Source organism: Oryzias latipes, chromosome 23 (assembly GCF_053564925.1).
Source record: "Oryzias latipes strain Hd-rR chromosome 23, Olatipes_Hd-rR_3.1".
Lineage (NCBI taxonomy): Eukaryota > Metazoa > Chordata > Actinopteri > Beloniformes > Adrianichthyidae > Oryzias > Oryzias latipes.
The window spans coordinates 311,042-329,692 of record NC_136259.1 but is presented as its reverse complement, the minus strand read 5'-3'; the positions used below and the strand labels follow the sequence as shown (position 1 = coordinate 329,692).

General features: G+C 43.1%; 1 protein-coding gene across 11 annotated transcripts in view; it reads left to right on the top strand.

The window, feature by feature from the left end:
• Positions 1-18,651, top strand: part of celsr1a (cadherin EGF LAG seven-pass G-type receptor 1a) — a 154,347-nt gene that overhangs the window by 20,377 nt on the left and 115,319 nt on the right. For all 11 annotated transcript variants that reach the window (XM_078941872.1, XM_078941873.1, XM_023952122.2 and 8 more), the window contains exon 2: positions 18,286-18,641. In XM_078941872.1, the coding sequence (XP_078797998.1) occupies positions 18,286-18,641 (356 nt within the window). The remainder of the gene's footprint in view (positions 1-18,285; positions 18,642-18,651) is intronic.

Genomic DNA, 18,651 nt, shown 5'->3' with positions numbered 1-18,651 from the left:
ACAGAAATTGTCCACCGTAATGGAAAACTAGAGTTCAGAGAGCGACTGCTGGGTTTTCTAGCTTTTCTTTACAGATTCTAAAGCCTGTCAAGATTAAAATGCTTTTTTTCACTTTTCCTTTTGAGTTTGAAAGTAACAGAAAAAACATGCAGGTTTTACTTTTAAACATTGTTTATTTGTGGTTCACTATGTTGATAAGTCGACTTGTGCAGGAAGGTCAATCTCAGGGGGGGTTTTCCGGGTTAGATCATTTCAGGCCAAACAATCTGGACACAGGCACCCTAGGTCTTTAGGAAAGGGGGTGGAGCTTGGTAAATTAAGACTGCAGAGGCGGAGCCAGAGTGGGGTGCACCCTGCAGGCAACCAGAAGGTGTCAATGGGGGGGCACTTAAGGGTGTTGTTTGTATGCTGCACTTCAACACACAGGACGCACACGGGCACACAAATGCCTGGAAGATTTGGCCTATTTAAATAGACACAAGTCTACCGGTTTCCCCGGGCTGTCCCCCTCGTCCTTTTATTCTATCCTGTGCTTTGTTGAAAAGGGCCAATCATGTGTGGGTTGGTAACTAGGCACCCTATTTATCAGTAACCAGCACCAACAATAAGTGTAACCTGACACCTCCTCTGAGGAAAGAGACGGAGGAGTTGGAATGAGACGGAGCGAACTCTGAAGACAAAGAGTAGCTCAGCAAAGTGAGATTTTCCTCAAAAATAACGTTTTTGTGAAAGTCATAGTTCCTGTTTTCACTCATCATTTTTAATTCCTTTTTGTGTCTTTTAAAAGCATACTTATTTTAATGCAACTCAGTCTGATTTCTATGATTCAGTAAAACTGAGCAAACCTGCAGATGGGGAGTAAAGGCCATTATGACAGCAGCTAACGAAGGGGGCAGGGAGGCAGGTTTAATACCACTGTAATGGATACTTGGGTCCAGTAAGGGCATTCATGGCTGAGCAGCTCCTAAGACAACCTCGCAATGCAATGTTATCTGTGCTGCCCCCCCCCAGCCCCCCCAGAGTAACTATTTGTCTGTAGTAGTTTATCAAGAACAATCAGCATGTGCATCAATTTGTGCTGTGTGTAGGTAAACATGTGGATCTCTTTGTATTTGGAGGTTGTCAAACACAAGTGCAATGTAGAGTTGGAGGATGTAGTGAAAGCAGCCAGTGATGGTCTTCTGATGGTCCTACTGCTCTGTGAGCAGAAATTCCTATTTAAACTGGTCTAGAGGTCTAGATAAAGCCTTTATTCTTTGATGATGATGGTAACAATTACACAAATATTATAATTAGTGGTTGACAAGAAAATTCATAGTCGATTTTGGGTTCATCTTAAATGATCCGATTGGATCTGATCCTCTGCCCTAAAGTGGATCCAGATCCTCTGCCTTAAAGTGGATCCAGATCCTCTGTCCTAAAGTGGATCCAGATCCTCTGCCTTAAAGTGGATCCAGATCCTCTGCCCTAAAGTGGATCCAGATCCTCTGTCCTAAAGTGGATCCAGATCCTCTGCCTTAAAGTGGATCCAGATCCTCTGTCCTAAAGTGGATCCAGATCCTCTGCCTTAAAGTGGATCCAGATCCTCTGCCCTAAAGTGGATCCAGATCCTCTGTCCTAAAGTGGATCCAGATCCTCTGCCTTAAAGTGGATCCAGATCCTCTGCCTTAAAGTGGATCCAGATCCTCTGCCCTAAAGTGGATCCAGATCCTCTGTCCTAAAGTGGATCCAGATCCTCTGCCTTAAAGTGGATCCAGATCCTCTGTCCTAAAGTGGATCCAGATCCTCTGCCCTAAAGTGGATCCAGATCCTCTGTCCTAAAGTGGATCCAGATCCTCTTCATCCAAACTTCCAGACAGAAATTCCTGCTACTGAACAGTTTTCCAGATTCTTGGATTTCTTCCAGATCATCAAGTTAATGAAATCTGTGTCCAAACCAACAAGTAAACTAGAATGGATGTCAAATCCATTCACATGGTAGTTTCCTAAAGTTCACCACTGTTGTTTTTCCTCATCCAAAGAATCCAAAGGGAACATTCTTAGAACATTCTAGACACTGGATGGTCACATGACTTTATTCAAAGTCTGTCCACACATTGGACTGGAATGATGGACTGATCCGTGTTCATGACATCACATGCGTGTTGTCCGCTGATGCACTTGGTCGTTTTTGATACAGTAATAAAAACTCACCGTGCCTTATTTCAAATAGCATTTTCCAAGATTGATAAATCAATTTATTTCATTTTGAAGCAATTTTATAATGACATAGGTAGATTGTGGTGGTGTGTTTGGGTTGGTGCGTGAACAAAAAGGACATAAAAAAACTGAATCGTCTGATCAGGAGGGCAGGCTGTGTGCTGGGGCAGAACCTGGACACAGTGGAGGGGGGTGGCAGAGCGGAGGACAGCATCAAGAAGAACACTGGTCATCCCCTACATGGACTCTTCACTGACCAGAGGAGCGCATTCAGCGACCGCCTTCGCTCTCTGCCATGCTCCACAGAAAGACTCAGGAAGTCCTTTGCACCGAGTGCAATTAGACTGTTCAATGCTGCTGGGAGGGGAGGGGGCATGAGGAGGAGTCACTAAACGGGCATCTACTTTTTATCACTTTTATGCTTTTACTTTTTTTAATTTTTATTTCTCTTATACTTTTACTCTTTTTACTCTGTTTTTATGACTATTTATTACTCAACTACTTTTTAAATTTCTATTGAATGTTTTTGAGGAGCAATGGATGGATATGCAAGTGTCTGTATGTCTGTCTGTCTGTCAATCATTCGGTCAACAACTTGCCTCAGATGGTTTGATCTGGTTGGATCATAGGAATATAACTTGATTCATCAATTAATTCTACACACCTCTGTTAGGTAACTAGAATTTATTCTGACAATCACATCATCATCATCATCATCATCTTCATCAGCCTGTCACGCCACTGCTGGCCTCCACATCTTTCTCCACTCATCACGGTTTTGGGCACTCTGGGTCCATGTGCTGCCTGCCTTCTGCTCCATGTCATCTCTCCATCTTTTCTTCGGTCTTCCCCTTCCTCTCTTCCTGTCCCACTGACAATCACTGACAATCACAGCTGAGGCAATTTTAAATGCATATTTAGTTTAAATATCGATTTATTTCTATTCTCATGTTCTTGAAATTGAGTTTTTTGCACCCTGGGATCTTTGATCAGACTTTGTTTCTTAGCTTAGCTCTTCTGACAGCCCATAATAAGGCTCATTATGTTTTTGAATAATGTCAGGAATTAACAACTGCATGAAATTGGCTTTACAGGTTTGGATTTGAGCCAGAGAATTGCAGCGAGGAGGTCTCACTGAAATATCATAAGCGAGTTGCTCTTTTTCAGTCTGCATTTGATAGGTGCTGGAGAAACTATGACAAACTCCTTATGGGGAAATATATGTTTATAATATAATTATTATATTATACTGTATAATTATATTACACCAAAAACTGAGACAGATTAACTGTATACTCATTGGTTGGTCCATATATAAAATGAAATCGTCACTCCTGCCCTATCATAGACTCACGAACTGTGTAATTCACCCTTCAGGAGCAGGATAGGCTCCAGCATCCCTGCATCCCAGAAGGGGAATTAGTGGGTTTGTAAAATGAACCAATAGATGGATCAATCCTTCACAACACTGATAAAATGTGTCCTAAACATCTTCCACAATCTTCCAATTTAACAAAAAAAGTGGATCCATTCGTCAACAATAATACGTTTCCTTTGATCAACACTTTTTGTTGGCGTCTCCGGTTTTGGATGTCTTTTAAAAAACATAAAAACAGGCTTTACTTAGAACTTAAAGCATTTTTTTCTCTTTCTCCTTGCTTTTCATCTTTTAGAAACAGATCAAGCAGACACCTGGAAGCTGTGAACTCCGAACTTTTGACAAAAGAGGTGGAGAGTGTTTTTCACCAGATTAGCCAGGAGACGCAGACAAACACAGGAAATAGAGAGTGGGAGGAACCATTGAGAAAACAGAGAGGCCACAGAGTCCCGCAGTGGGTCTGTTAAGTGGATTTAAAGTGTTCCAAAACAATTCAAGAAGAATAGGTAGCTTTCAACCTGCTTCAGATGAATTTCTGCTCCTTTTTGATCGGAGGTGGTACAGCAGGACTGTGGGTTAACCCTAACCCACATGTTATAATTAAGTTTGTGCATCTCATGACACTTGTCTAATTTGGAAGACAAAGAATGTGTTCCTCATTGATTTGATTAGGACAGATGGGTAATTTGTTGTCTTTCACTCCTTCTCACTATTTTCTTTCTTTTTTTCTTTTTCTTTTTTTTCTTTTATGCTGCGTTCACACCAGGCTTGGAAACGTCTGTTCAAGCAACTGCTTTGAATAAAAGTCTATGTAAACACACGTATATGCGTTTTGAGCTTTCGCGTTCGTGCATGTGCCAAGAGTTAAACCAATCAAGGACTTGGATTTAGGAGCTCGGTTTGGACAGTGCCATTTTTAATTCATGACAGTGCCAACCATTTGAAAAGTGATCATGAAGTAATAATTAAAACCTGCTGTTTGTGCCAGACTGGAAGTCTTTCAAATATTGGAATAGAGCTGTGAAAGAAAAAGTCTGGAGCCAGATTTGCGATGTTTGTACCACTTCGACATGTCGCATCAAGCTTCTTCCAACTGTTAGTACACGGGTTAGTACCGGGTAGCAGCAGACCTGTGTGAACACCACATGCTAAAAGCCTGTTTAAGAATCCTCATTCAGAGCATTCAGAACCCCCATTCAGTGTGTTCTGGGGGTTTCCCTTCCCTAGTCCTCGGGGACACTGTCCTGCATGTTTTCTATGTAGTCCTGCTTATGCACACCTGGTTCAGCTCATCATCAGGCTCTGTAGAAGCCTGACAGTGACAGTCATCAAAGGCAGGTGTGTTTGAGCAGGGTTGGATTGTAAAAATGCAGTCTTCCCCGAGGACCAGGGTTGGGAAACACTGTCCTATCATCCCAAATCCAAGTATCCCTTTTTTGTTGGTGTCAGGGATCAGCCATTGCAGAGCTATCAGGTGCTTTCATACCAGTACACCCTTCCTGCATTAAAATAAGCCAGCTGTTTATTAGCGCTCCTTTCAAATGATCAGGCCTCCCCATCCAGGCTACTGTCTGAGCAGGAACAGTCCCTCTATTCTTCTCGCTACCCTCTCCCAGGTATCCTAAATGGGACATGGATATTCAAGCTAGGCCGTTTCTCGGCCTGGCACTCGATGCCTCTGAGTGCTCTGCTTAGACACAGCCACCATGAACAGTTGCAGAGGGCAAAAGAAAGTCTTTTTTCTTTCACGTTGAGGAGAAGTTGATACAGCGGTAAAGGCTTCTCAACTCTCTTTGATACCAAGTTCCAGATATCAAACTGCTGTAATTACAGCCCAATTAGGCTGCTTTAACCGTCCAGATGTGTACATGCCAGGAAAAAGCCCATCAATACCAAGATACGTTTACACAGTAGTTTTTTTTTTAAATCATTATCATGATTATGATTCGAAGACAGTAATAACAAACCAGCTTTTTAAAGACAATGTCTGGATGCAGATATACAAACTTTTCCCACAAACTTTTATTGTTAGTCTTTTAAATTTTGTTTAACTTACACTGAGTGGAATTTATCAGTATTTTAGGGTAATAAAGCAGCTCTCTTTTATCATTTCTGTGACCCAGTACAGTCTGCATGAATGCTGATATGGTAGTTTCTGTTTAAAGGATGGTCTTGATGTGATAATCAAATGGTATTCAAGTCCATCTGTGGAGTTTTATTTTGAAAATCTAGCATAGTCCCTCTGCTTTTTTCATGTCAGATTTCTTATCTGCCTGATTCTGGTCATGAAATTGGCTTTTAACCCTTTAACACCTGAGCATTAGCTTCAGTGTTGGCATTCTTTGAATTACCGTAACTTACGCCATTCCTATGCTTTATGCTGACATGCAACACTCCACAGTAGTTAAGTGTTCATGCAATTAACGTAAATCAGCTGATTGTGATGCGGCGCCGACAAACCACATACCATTGGAGTTACAGTACTTGTGTGAACGAATATGTGACACGCATTCAAGTACGTGCTTTTAGCATGTTACTGAATGAGCGTTTGGACTATGATGTTCAACATGGACACCTCCACTTACAGTTGGAGGAGACTTGGTGTGAAATGTCGAAGGGGTGGGGTGGGGGTGGGGGGCACAAACTACAACAATGAACTTCTCCTCCATGATCACATGATCACAGTTAGCTTGTTAGTGTCTTGGAAGGGCCGCCGTCCATACATCACGACCAATATCAGAGTCCCTGATTGGTCAAAGTTTGACCTGGTTCAGTTTCTGCATGTTCTGTATGTAGAGCCTGAAAATGAAAATAGAAACTTGCAAGAGTTTTGAACGAGTAACACATACGCGCATTTACATCAACTTTTCATTAACAGTGACCACTTGAATGCGTGTGGCCGAGGGTAGAACACAGCTTGAGAGGTACGGTAGTTTGAAAGGCATGTTCTATTTCCTGTCACCAGCACCAGCTTCAGTTTGAATAGGTTAAGACTCAAGGAGCTGATTTTAAAATGCAACGTTTCATATTTCTATGCACTTTTTCTATGGTTCCTAAACAATAATTTGTGTCAGTTATTGTCCAAAACAACAATTGTTGTTGTTTGAGTGTGAACAAAGCAGAAAATTACTAAAGCATTGTTGATGTGTGTGCTCTTTTGAACTGCTTGCATACGTCTTTAAATTTAAACTGATAACCATGATGATGTAAGCAGTATTAAAACTGATGAAGAATCCCTCATCTTTACGTAGTTGGTACAGTCCATCCTCAGAGCTGCAGATGCTGCTGGGAAATGACCTCAGAGCAGCAGTGCGCACATGCTTGATTATATATGATCTCACATGCACAACAACTGCAATTATCACATTTCATTTGTCTGCCTGTTGGTAAGATTTATGTCCCAAAGAATGACGTGGCATCCTGTCAAGGCTTTGATCAGATGCCAGGATGGATTGATCTGAAGGTGTGACAGTAAGCTTGTGGAGTGAAGAGACTTCCACACATGCAGCAGGAAGTGGACAGAAGCTTTCCATTGTTAGCTGCCAGAAATGGCGGTGCAGAGATGAACGGCGCCTCGGCTCTTTGCGTGACTGCAGTCATTTTTTTTTTTTGTCAAAGCAAAGTGTCTTGGAGGTGTTGATAGATTGATGGAACTTCAGGGCTTTGATGGGAAAAGTGGTGGATTTATACGCCGTTAAATCAAGAACGGCAGCAGTCAGGTGTTCCAGTTTAATAAATGGTCTGCTTCTTTGTTCCTTATGAGTTGCTGGCTCTGACATTCCTGTGGTTAATCATACACACGTGGTTAACCCATGTCTGCTTTAGGAATCTCCACGGAGTAATGATTAAAACTCACACAACTCTCTTGCTCAATGTAAAGGTTAAGTCACTGTTCTTGGGGTTTTACTAAAAGACTTAGATTTTTGTAGGTTGTCTAATATACTGTAAAGCTGATCTGAAACTACTACTATAGACCATCTCCAATGAAAACTGTGGGGTTTTTTTTTACGTGGTCTAGTGGCATTTTTCTGATGATGGAGGACATTAAGAAAATTAGGCGTAAAAATTCTGAGTATTTCTTTATTCAAAACGTGAATGAAGAGCAGATCCAGGAGAGCACATGTGTGATGTAGATAAGACAATGGGTGGAGCCACAAGCTTCCTGCTCTGCTCCATTCTGATCATCCACCTGCAGACAAACAGACCCATGATCGTCTTTGTTTTCCTGGCCTGAGCCGCAATCTGGATCAGAACTGGACGGATGGATAGCTCCGATACTGCCGCCATTTTTGTTGCACTGATAATGTTAGGTTGGGGGTGCGGGAGAACATCTAAGCAGGGGGATGATGGAAAGTGGGGGCCATCGTACTCTGCACCAGCGGTCCCACCCACAACTTAGAGGTGAAATTCTACTGAACTAATGCCGCTCTGCAGAAACAATGGCCTAGAAAGTGACTAGGGCTGGGCGATTAATTGATTAACTTCTGCTAGTTCCTCCGTGTAGCTTCAGTTGAAGCAGATGAAGCAGCAGAACATGTGAGGATTTGTACCAGAATCCAGGAAGAACTGGAGGAGAAACCTGTTGGACTCACAGCAGCAACAGAATAAAAAGGGTTGATTTGGAGACAGAGATGTTGTTACACACTGATGCTACCATGCTATCATGCTAAATGCTAAGATGCTACCATGCTATCATGCTTAATGCTAAGATGCTATCATGCTAAATATTAAGATACCATCATGCTATGATGCTAAATGCTAAGATGCTATTATGCTAAATGCTACAATGCTATGATGCTAAATGCTACGATGCTATGATGTTAAATGCTACAATAGAAGCTAAATGCTAAGATGCTATCATGCTAAATTCTATCATGCTAAATACTAAGATGCTATCATGCTATGATGCTAAATGCTAAGATGCTATTATGCTAAATGCTACGATGCTATGATGCTAAATGCTACGATGCTAAATACACCGATCATGCTAAAATACTATCATGTTACAATGCTATCATGCTAAATTCTACAATACTATCATGCTACGATGCTAAATACTACGATGCTATCATGCTACGATGATAAATACTACGATACTATCATGCTACGATGCTATCATGCTAAAATGCTATCATGCTAAATGCTACGATGCTAAATACACCGATCATGCTAAAATACTATCATGTTACGATGCTATCATGCTAAATACTACGATGCTATCATGCTACGATGCTATCATGCTACGATGATAATTACTACGATGCTATCATGCTACGATGCTAAATGCTAAAATGCTATCATGCTATCATGCTGAATGCTATGATGCTAAACACTTTGATGCTACGCTAACTTATTTTTTCGTGTGTCGTCTACATGTGATCACGGACCGGTTTAACATCAGACTATTTTCATGGAGCGGACTTTAAGACGTGGCGCATAAATGCAACAAAATGAGTTCATAGAACATTTATAAAAACTTTATTTTATAATATAATAAGAAACACTTTGTATAAAACATTGAGCTGAAAATGACAGTGCTGCATCTTTACTGTCAATGACAAGATTCCAAACATGATCCTGTTTTTAGGCAGTTTTTGTTCTGCTTTCATGTAAAAATGGATCAACTGGAGGCAGAATCAGGAAAAAAGAGCTTTTTCTGTTGGTCTGCTCCCTTTCAGTAAATCTGTCCTTGTTTTCTCAGCAGTTTTGAATCTTTCCAGCTGGTTCAGACTCCAGGTGACAGACTGAAACCCCTCTTCTCATGGGGGCCTTTTAAAACAGGAAAACACAAAAAATTCAAGTTTTGATCTGATGTTTTCATGATGCTGTGACTTCCTCTCTGTCTTCATTTAACATACTAACACCTATAGTTTTTCTTTGTAAAATAATACAATCATTTGGACGGTAGATTTATTGTTGTCTGGTGAGTCAAAAATGAGATTTTGGTCTCTGGTTGTGACGTCAAACTTGGAGCATCAAACCAGCGAAATCCTTTTCAAGGCTGCTGTTACCAAACATGTTCTGCAGAGTCGATCTAGTGTTTCTCTCTGAGATGATCAAGCTGGCGGTAGATCCCAGAACATCTGCTGCTGTGATCTGCAGACATGTTACAGTTTGGATTCATAGAACTTTGTGTTACAGAATATTTCCAAAAGAGACATATTTAAATAAAATAGTTGTTTTAATAGATTCCATCATTTGTCATTTTTGTCAAAAAAGGTAAAAGCAGGAAGAAAACAATTTTAATAAAAACTCAATTAGGAAGGAAAAATGTGAGATTTTATTTTCTGGCTGTATCGTCCTGCTCTAAAAGTGAGACATAAAAATCATAGTTAAAATACCTCTGGAAAAGATCAGAAGGTGAACAACAATTACAGATTTCCACTGAAGGAAATATACTTTTCTTTCCCTGTAGTGGAAGTAATAACTACATATCATTGATTAATTGATTTTTCTTTTATTTTCAAACAAAAAATGATTAAGACAGTAAAATAAACATGACTATTATCTTAATTTTTATTTTTCTAAATTACATAAAAGTTTGTATATTTTGGAGAGAGTTTTATTCATTGAGAAATTAATCAGAGTGGTAACTGCATCTGGTAGCTTTAAATCGTTGTCTCTGTATTTAAACTTTTTAGTAATAAACATATAATAATTATTTAAATAAACATAGAATATAGGTACTAAAACATCACAAAGTCCTGATTGTCTGTACAGTGTTCCAATAGGCTTCTTATTTTCTAATTTGTACCTTTTCAAAAGACTCAGGTTGTATATATAATTATTTTAACTTTATTCATGCATGCTTGCATATGATAGTGGTATTTAGCTTGTTTTTGTATTTTTTAAAACTTTTTTGGGGTTCAAAGATTTGTACTTTCTGTGATTTTCTCGCTAAAACTGCTGAATTTCCTGAAACTCTTCTCTCCTGAGTCTTTGTTTTTCCTCATTTTCCATGTATCTTTTATTTTTACAGACTGACTCCATTTTCTGTTTGATAAATGACGCTTTGATTGAGTTACTGTGGGGAGATTTTTTTCTGCAGGGCACTTTCCCTCCACGCTCAGCCAACAGGATGTGTGTCGGAGAGTCTGCAGCCTGCTGATACACGACCTGATGCTGCTGGCATGACAGTCAGGGGGGGTTCTGGTGTCCTGGTGGAGGGACTTTGGAAGTACCAAACTGTAGAGAGGCACATAAAGAGAAAAACAATTAAAAAAGTGGAATACTTCCATTTCCACTTCGATGAATGAGCTAAAAGAAGACTGTTTTTCCCTCTGAGTCTTTGTGATCGGTTGAAGGTATGTGCTAAAAACAGAAGAAGCTTTCAGACACATTCCAGCTCTGTGATTGGTTACATTTCAATTTAATTGGATACAAATCCCTAGAAGCAATTCTAGGCAGAGAAAAAAATAAAGTGGGAGGAATGTGGAATTTAAAGAGCCTCAGACAGCTTTTACGCGCTGCTTGTGCTGTAAAATGTGTAACTTTGCTGTAAAGCTTTTGAGGTTTTTAAAAATGGAAACGATAAGATTTTTTAACAACATTAATTATATAATCTCCCTGACTTTAGTGGACCTCTCGTTTACATTCTTATTTAGCCACAAAAGTCCCAGTTGTGATCAGAAACACAGTTGGTGCTGCATGTGTCGCCTCCCTGAAAGCTGCCAGAGCTGCAAATGTTTGTCTCCTGCTGTTTCGCTGGCGGTCCCGTTAATCGGTCCAGTTAACCGGTCCCGTTAAGCCAGGGGTCAGCAACCTGTGGCCCCGAAGCCGCATGCGGCTCTTTCATCCATGTGCTGTGGCTCTCTGTGGTTTAGTAAAATAACTATCATGTTCTAAGATTTTCGTGGTGCCTTAAACACCGTCAGAAGGAAGAAAGCAGCGTGAGCACGCATCTGTGAACGCCGAACAGGGTCTGTTAAGGCAGCGGTCCCCAACCCGCGGACCGGTACCGGTCCGTTGGTCATTTGGTACTGGACCGCACAGAAAGAATAATAACTTGCATTACTTCCGTTTTATTTATTTTGGAATCTGAAAGATGTTTTATTGGAAAAATTGCCCGATTCTCTGGTACATCAGTCTATTCAGGGCTGCTCATTACGTTGATCGCCATCGATCTTCAAGGACATGAGGGTAGATCGCAGGCCAGCAAAGAGAAATAACAAAAAAAATGTACTTCTAAAAAATCCACCAGCCAATCAAAATCCTCACCTAGAAGTACGGGACTTGATTGACATGCAGAACGACCAATCGGACATCTTCTAATACATACGTCACTGCACAAGCGTGTTGAAATACACTGAGCGCAAATTCTGTCTGTCAGTTTGTCCTCCAGCTATCAGCTTTAAAGTTCTCCCCCGATAATTTCGAGCTCATTAAGGAAGCGTTTTTTTTCCGTGGCACGCGCTTCAGCCAGCAGCGCCTTTGAAATGCCACGCTCCCAATCAGGAGATGTCCCCTTAGTGCCCTACTCGCCAATTTTAACTGCACCCCCCTTAGTACACACACCCCTCCCCCTTCAATATATACATTCAAACATAAACACACACACATGCACACAAACACCCTCTCAAACACCCATACACGCACACACATTTTACAAGGAAGGTGGGACCTGGGTCCATCTGTCCCCTACCCCTTCCCTGGTGGGGGGTGTGGGCCCCTTGGCGATGGCGGCCGTGTCCCTTGGGTGCCGGCTCCCTGGGCCCGGCGGTGCTCTCTCCGCACGGTGGGGGGGTTTATATTACACCTGAGCCGGGGTTGTTCGTGTCCCTGGGGGGTGGGTCCTGGTCCTTGCCCCTGGGCGCTGGGCCCCGCCAAACTTCCAACATGGCCGAGCCTGGTCGGGCCATATTTATAACACCCCTTGTGGGCCGCCCTTTTTTCCCCGGGGTTCCCCCCTCCTGGGCGGGGGCGGCGGGCCCCTGCCTTGCTCCTACCTGGACCAACCGTGGGCCGGGTGGGTGGCTGCCTGGAGTGCGGAGCGGGTCTCCCTTGGGGGGTCCTGGCTCGTACCTGGGGTCGGGGCGGGGGGATGCCCGGAACTCCTGGGTGGTGGTGGGGTGCTCGTCTGGGGCTGTGGGCGTCCCTCTCCGGTGGGGCCCTGCGTTGGGCTCTTCCGGCGCGGCGGGGGGCTGCTTTCCTGGCTGGGCTGGGGCGGCGCTCTCTTTCCCTCTGCGCCTCCCTGCTCTCTGGCTCTGGGGGCCTCGCGGCGGTCCTGCTGGCCCTGGCCTGGGTGGCGGTCTTGGTCGCCCGGGGGGCGGTTGTTCCCTGCCTGTTCCCGTGTGGCGTTGGGGGAATTCCGGCTGCCGCTGCTGCTGCGGCGGGGGTCTGGGTGTGGGGGTGGCTGGGCGCTCCTCCTCCTTCTTTTCACATTCCACCATCCATTTTAGAAGAACATAAACACTCACCTGAGCACAGGTGTTAGCTCACCTTTGCACTAATAGTTTGCATGATTGAATGAATGAAAGATTTCACACTAGTTGGTTTAAAGGCATAGGTATGCGTTCGTGAACACTATCTGTTTTGTGTGCATGTTGACATGTGGACATTTTTGCAGCTAGCAGGTGTGTTGATAATATTTGAGTGTGTGTGAACAGGCCCCGCCCTTTCTGTACTACATTTGAACCGTACCGTAACGATAAACAACCAGTAAACCTGTCTGCTCTCTGCTGCTTCATGGTCTTACCCCCCTTCCCCTCCTATTATCACCCTCCTACCCCCCCCCTCTCTCTAACGTCCCTCCCTCTTCTTCCCCTCTTTCCTTTTCCGTCCGGTCCAACACCAAAGATTTTCAGACATGATTGAAATTAATAAAGTTTGGCCTCAATTACAAAAGGGGTTTATTCAGACATACCTTTCAGACATGACCGTCTGTTAACCGGTCCGTTAACCGGTTCACCAAACACTGCTGCTGTGTTTCTGCAGTTAGGAAGGAAGGGAGGTGCCACCAGAGTAGAAACACATCGTATCTGTGCTTCACACTAAAGTTTGCAGATCAGCTGCCTCAATAATCACCTCCATCTGAAGGTTTCTGCGCTTGTTTGTCGCACACATCGATGCCGGCCAGCGGCGGGCGTTTGTGGCGTGGAGGGCTGTTTTACATTTCTGTGGGCTGTTAGAATCTGCGTGTGCTTGTCACCTCCAGCGACAGCTGCTGGCAGCGTGTGCTGTTACGACCACAGTGTGTGTGGGAAGAACCACAGCTACGTGTTGAAGACGACACATTTATGAGCCCTTTGTGTGTCTGCATGTGTGGCCATTTCTACAAACACAAGCTAATGCCTTAGTGACAACTGGCCTCATGGGGGGATACGGGTGGGTACTGGCAAAAAGAGGGGCAAACCTGTAGGTGACCCATACGGAATATCAAGGTCTTTGTTTTTTAGACCAGTAGAGCAAAAATGTTCATGCTACTTCTGCGAGTGACGGGTCGAACAATTTTACAACATGTAAGGGTAATGCTACGGATGGAGGGGCGTTCCCACGTTTTTCTTTTTCTGCTGCTTCTTGGTGCATCTTCACCACCTACAGTTGGGAGAGTTGGTGCCAAATGTCAAAGCGGTGCACAAATCCCGCTCCAGGTTTTTTTTTAACAGCTCTGTTCCGACATATGATTCCAGTCGGACACAAACAACCATTATTCATTTCTCCATGATCAGTTTCCAAACGGTTGGAACGTCTGTGAATTAAAAGGGACGCCATCCACTACCAGTACTTTCAAGCCCTTCACTCAAAGTACTGCGAACTGAGAAAGGGGCCCTAAACTACTGTCCATGTGATAAGTACATGAACTGCTGTTCATGTGATAAGCACACGCCCCGTACAGGTATGTCCGTTTCCCGCTCACACAAAGCCTGTCTCCAACTGTAAAGACAGTCAGTATTAATGCTTATCTAATGACTAGAGTGTGGCGTAAGGGCACTGTACCACAAAGGCCTTACAAATACTTCATGATACACTTAACACACAACAATTGTATGTCACATTTTCCCCAGCAGTTCCTTGAGGGAACTTCAAGACACACCTGGGCCCCCCTTTAAGATATGTACAACCAAAAAACTCACAACACCTGCTCGGGTCAACCCCTATGCGGTTGCAAGTGGGTCTCCCTCTCTCAGCAGCTGCTAAACAGACCTGTGGATGGTGGTGCTACTGAAACAGCTTGAAAGAAGGTTTCACTCACTTGGAGTTGATGTTTTCATCCACATTTACTGGTGCCGTAACAAGGATGACAAATTGTGTGGCTGCCGCCAAGCTTTATTGTGGTTGATCAGCAGCTGATTTGTTAGATGTGTATTTTCATCAGGTTTGTGTGTCTGTTCCATCAGTGTGTGTTTGTGTGTGTGTTCCATCAGTGTGTATGTGTTTGTGTGTCTGTTCCATCAGTGTGTATGTGTTTGTGTGTCTGTTCCATCAGTGTGTGTGTGTGTTTGTGTGTCTGTTCCATCAGTGTGTGTTTGTGTGTCTGTTCCATCAGTGTGTGTTTGTGTGTCTGTTCCATCAGTGTGTGTTTGTGTGTCTGTTCCATCAGTGTGTGTGTGTTTGTGTGTCTGTTCCATCAGTGTGTGTTTGTGTGTCTCTTCCATCAGTGTGTGTGTGTGTTTGTGTGTCTCTTCCATCAGTGTGTGTTTTCCATGGAATCTGCCCCGACACGCCCTTGGGTTCATCCTCGTCTCCCACAGTGGGGGCCTCCATGCTAGCAGCTGGTGGGCTCTATAAATAGTGTCAGTTGGGAAAGAAGGAATTTAGAAATGGTGTTTTCATTAAATAGGATTATTAGTTCCGGTCAGAAAGTATTAGTCACAAATGTTTAACTTTAAGTTGCTTTGATTCAAGCAGCCAGTTTCTTTCTGGTTGGTAAGGACGCATATGCCTAAAGGTAACGTGGCGATGTACAGACGGCATAAATGTCAGAAACAATGTCTTCAAGTCCCACTCCAATCATCTATTCATCTTCTGTCACTGATTTGTTCTTTTAATTGTTATTATGCTGTTTTCAGCCAAAATTTAAAAAAAAAAAACGTTGATTTTTTTGGGACATAGTTTCTGCAGGGCGGCAGTAGTTTATTGACATTAACCTTTGATTTGTGGGTGGGACTATTGGCATGGAGCAACCACGCCCCCCTTTCTGTCATCCATAACTTTGAGCTCTCTGTTTACACTCTCTCCTGCTAGCTTACAGCCCCTCACCCCCCAACCTAACATTATCGGTGCAACAGCAACATTGGAGCCGTCCAGTCATCCAGCTTTGAGCCAGACTGAACCAAAGATGGATCCAGCAGTCCTACAGTGGAACCGAGCAGCAAGCTTGCGGCCCACCCCGCTTATTTTCTGTAATAGTTCTGATAGTTTTTCATCAGAGATCAATAGAGAAATATACAATAATTGGCTTAATTTTCCTAATATATGTCTCCCATCATGAGAGAAACACCAGAACATGTTAAAAACATTTTCATCAGAGAGGGTCTCCATCTTTTATTGACATTTGAACCAAACGTTCCTAGATTCTACGTTTCCGACATTCCAGTGCTCTTTCTCACATCTTTAGAGGCCTTTTTATTGTTTCTATCTAAAGCTGATATTTAAAAAAGACATTCTACTTTGGTAATGCCTTTAGGAGTTGTTTATAAATCTTACAAGCATCTTTCCAGGTCTACTTTAACAGAATGACAGCTTGTGTCACGGTAACGGGAGTCCACACAGGAGCTTGTCCAGGTGGACGATGTCTTGCAGGATGTGAGATAACAATCCCCACAGACGCAGGAAGACAGGTGTGGAGTGGTTTTCAGCTACATACTCAGTCTGCTGAACGAGCAACCTCATTTTACCACAAGACAGCAGATAAGTGAGCTGCAGCTGCCCCTTATTGCCCCAGGGTGGCTGTCCTTTCTCAGTCCAGGTCGTCCAAAGCTTGGACATTGGAAGACGTAACCGGTTGTGTTTGGCTCTGAGCAATAATCTAGTTTACGGCAGGACACCTGTGGTGGAGCGTCAATACGACCCTTCAACACACACGTATGTCACAACCATGCTCATGGCGGCACAGCCAAAGCGGTGCAATCCGACCCATCTCCCTGTGCCGCTTCAACAGTATTATCCCCCACCGCCAATTTGGCCTCGCCACCTGTCGTCAGCTGTATTTCACTCGGCCTGTGTCTTCTCTGCCTCCCACTCCGCTCATGGACGTGCCTGGAGTCGACATGAGAACACGTCCCCAGAATGACATCTACACGCTTCTTAGTAGTCTGAGTTCAGCAGATCAGATACAACCCTCCTGGCAACGAAGCAGCAAAACTCTGTCCTTCACATGCAGTCAATGCATTTCAGCTTCAATTACATCCAATTCTGCATAATTCCAGGGCCACGCTAGCATATCCTTAGTGTCCTACCCCTGTACTATCTCCACCCAAAGATTTGTGTACTTTTACTGTATAGCTTTGGAAATACTAGTACTTAAAGACATGCTGGTCTCCTACTGCCCACAACAAAGTCAGTCTTCTCAATCAGTCTGTTCTGTCTGATGGCGCCCTGAGCTTTGGCGCCCGTAACACAGGACTCTACTGAGAAGATCTTCCTCAATTTTTGGCTAAAATGGTTTCCTAGTGATGTTGTAAAGTTCAATCAGCTTTTGTCAGCTTGTCGTACTGATATGGCTGTAATGTTTCATCATTGAAAAGGACTTTTTTTACTTTTTAAACACCTTAAGGTTTCATTTTCATGTGATCTTCATCCTTTTAAAGGAGGGAAAGTCGTGCAGTGTCATCTTAGACAGGAAGTAGTTCCAAAGGTTTCCCTCTGCTACTGGAAGTTAACTGTCTCTGTGTTGAAGGCTACTGTTTTTTATTTTTAAGTGATTCCATTTTTGAAGGAATGTCATTTCAATGTGAAATTTCTACAATCTTTATTTTTTCGTGGAATTTAGAAAAATCAATAGATCACAAGTTGTTGTGGTGTAGTTTTTGTTTGAGACAATCTTCTAAGTCTAGAAAAAAAACAACTTTGATCTGATCTTTCCTTTATCTGGATGTCATTTTTGTTTGTAGTGGGTGTGGGGGCCATATTGGGTCATTTATCCTGAGTGCGTCGCTACCTTTGGTGTCAGTTATAAAGACTGGTGTTCTAGCTAACCTTAGAAAGGTGTTTTTCTTCCAGAAAGGTTTTTGACCGCTGTTGCAATGAGAAAAATGGATAACTGAAAGGAGATTCTGTATCAGTGGTGCAAATAGAATGATCTGTAACTTTGATCATACTGCAAAGATCACATCAGCCGGGCAAGAACACGCTGAACATGCATTTTTGTATGTGCGTTTCTCTATGTGCTATGATAGTATGGTGTTCACACTAGTCTGTACTCACAGACGGAAGAGGCTTAGTGCAAAAAGTCAAAGCAGTGCAAATCTTGAGAATCTCGTTACAGGAATTTTTCTTTCACACCTCTATTCCAATATATGAAAGTGTCATATACTCAAAGGAGATGATTTTGTTAAATATAATCCGTCATTTGTAATTTTTGTTTAAGAAAGTAAAGGGAAGAAGAAAAAAAATGATAACAATCAGAAATCGAATTTGGTGTGAAGAAAAGCAGGAATGGTATTTTGGCCAGCTCTATTTTCTACTTTTTAATTTCCTTTTGTGTTGTCAAACATTGCCATAAGTCAAAGTGTGTGATGATCAATCACCTCCTTTCCTAAATCTTCCAGATGGGCTCCACAGAGTTCAGGCGCACTGCACTCTGCGTGTCACCATCATCACGGATGACATGCTGACCAACAGCATCACGGTACGTCTGGAGAACATGTCCCAGGAGCGCTTCCTCTCTCCGCTGCTAGGCCTCTTCCTGGAAGGCGTGGCCACCGTTCTGTCCACCAAAAGGGAGGAGGTCTTTGTGTTCAACATCCAAAACGACACGGATGTGCAAGGCTCCATCCTCAACGTGACGTTTTCGGCGCTGCAGCCAGGAGGTGGTCTGGACAAAGGGACGTTTTTCCCCTCCGAAGAGCTGCAGGAGCAGATCTACCTCAACAGGACACTTCTCAGGACGATCTCATCCCAGGAGGTAACTGACA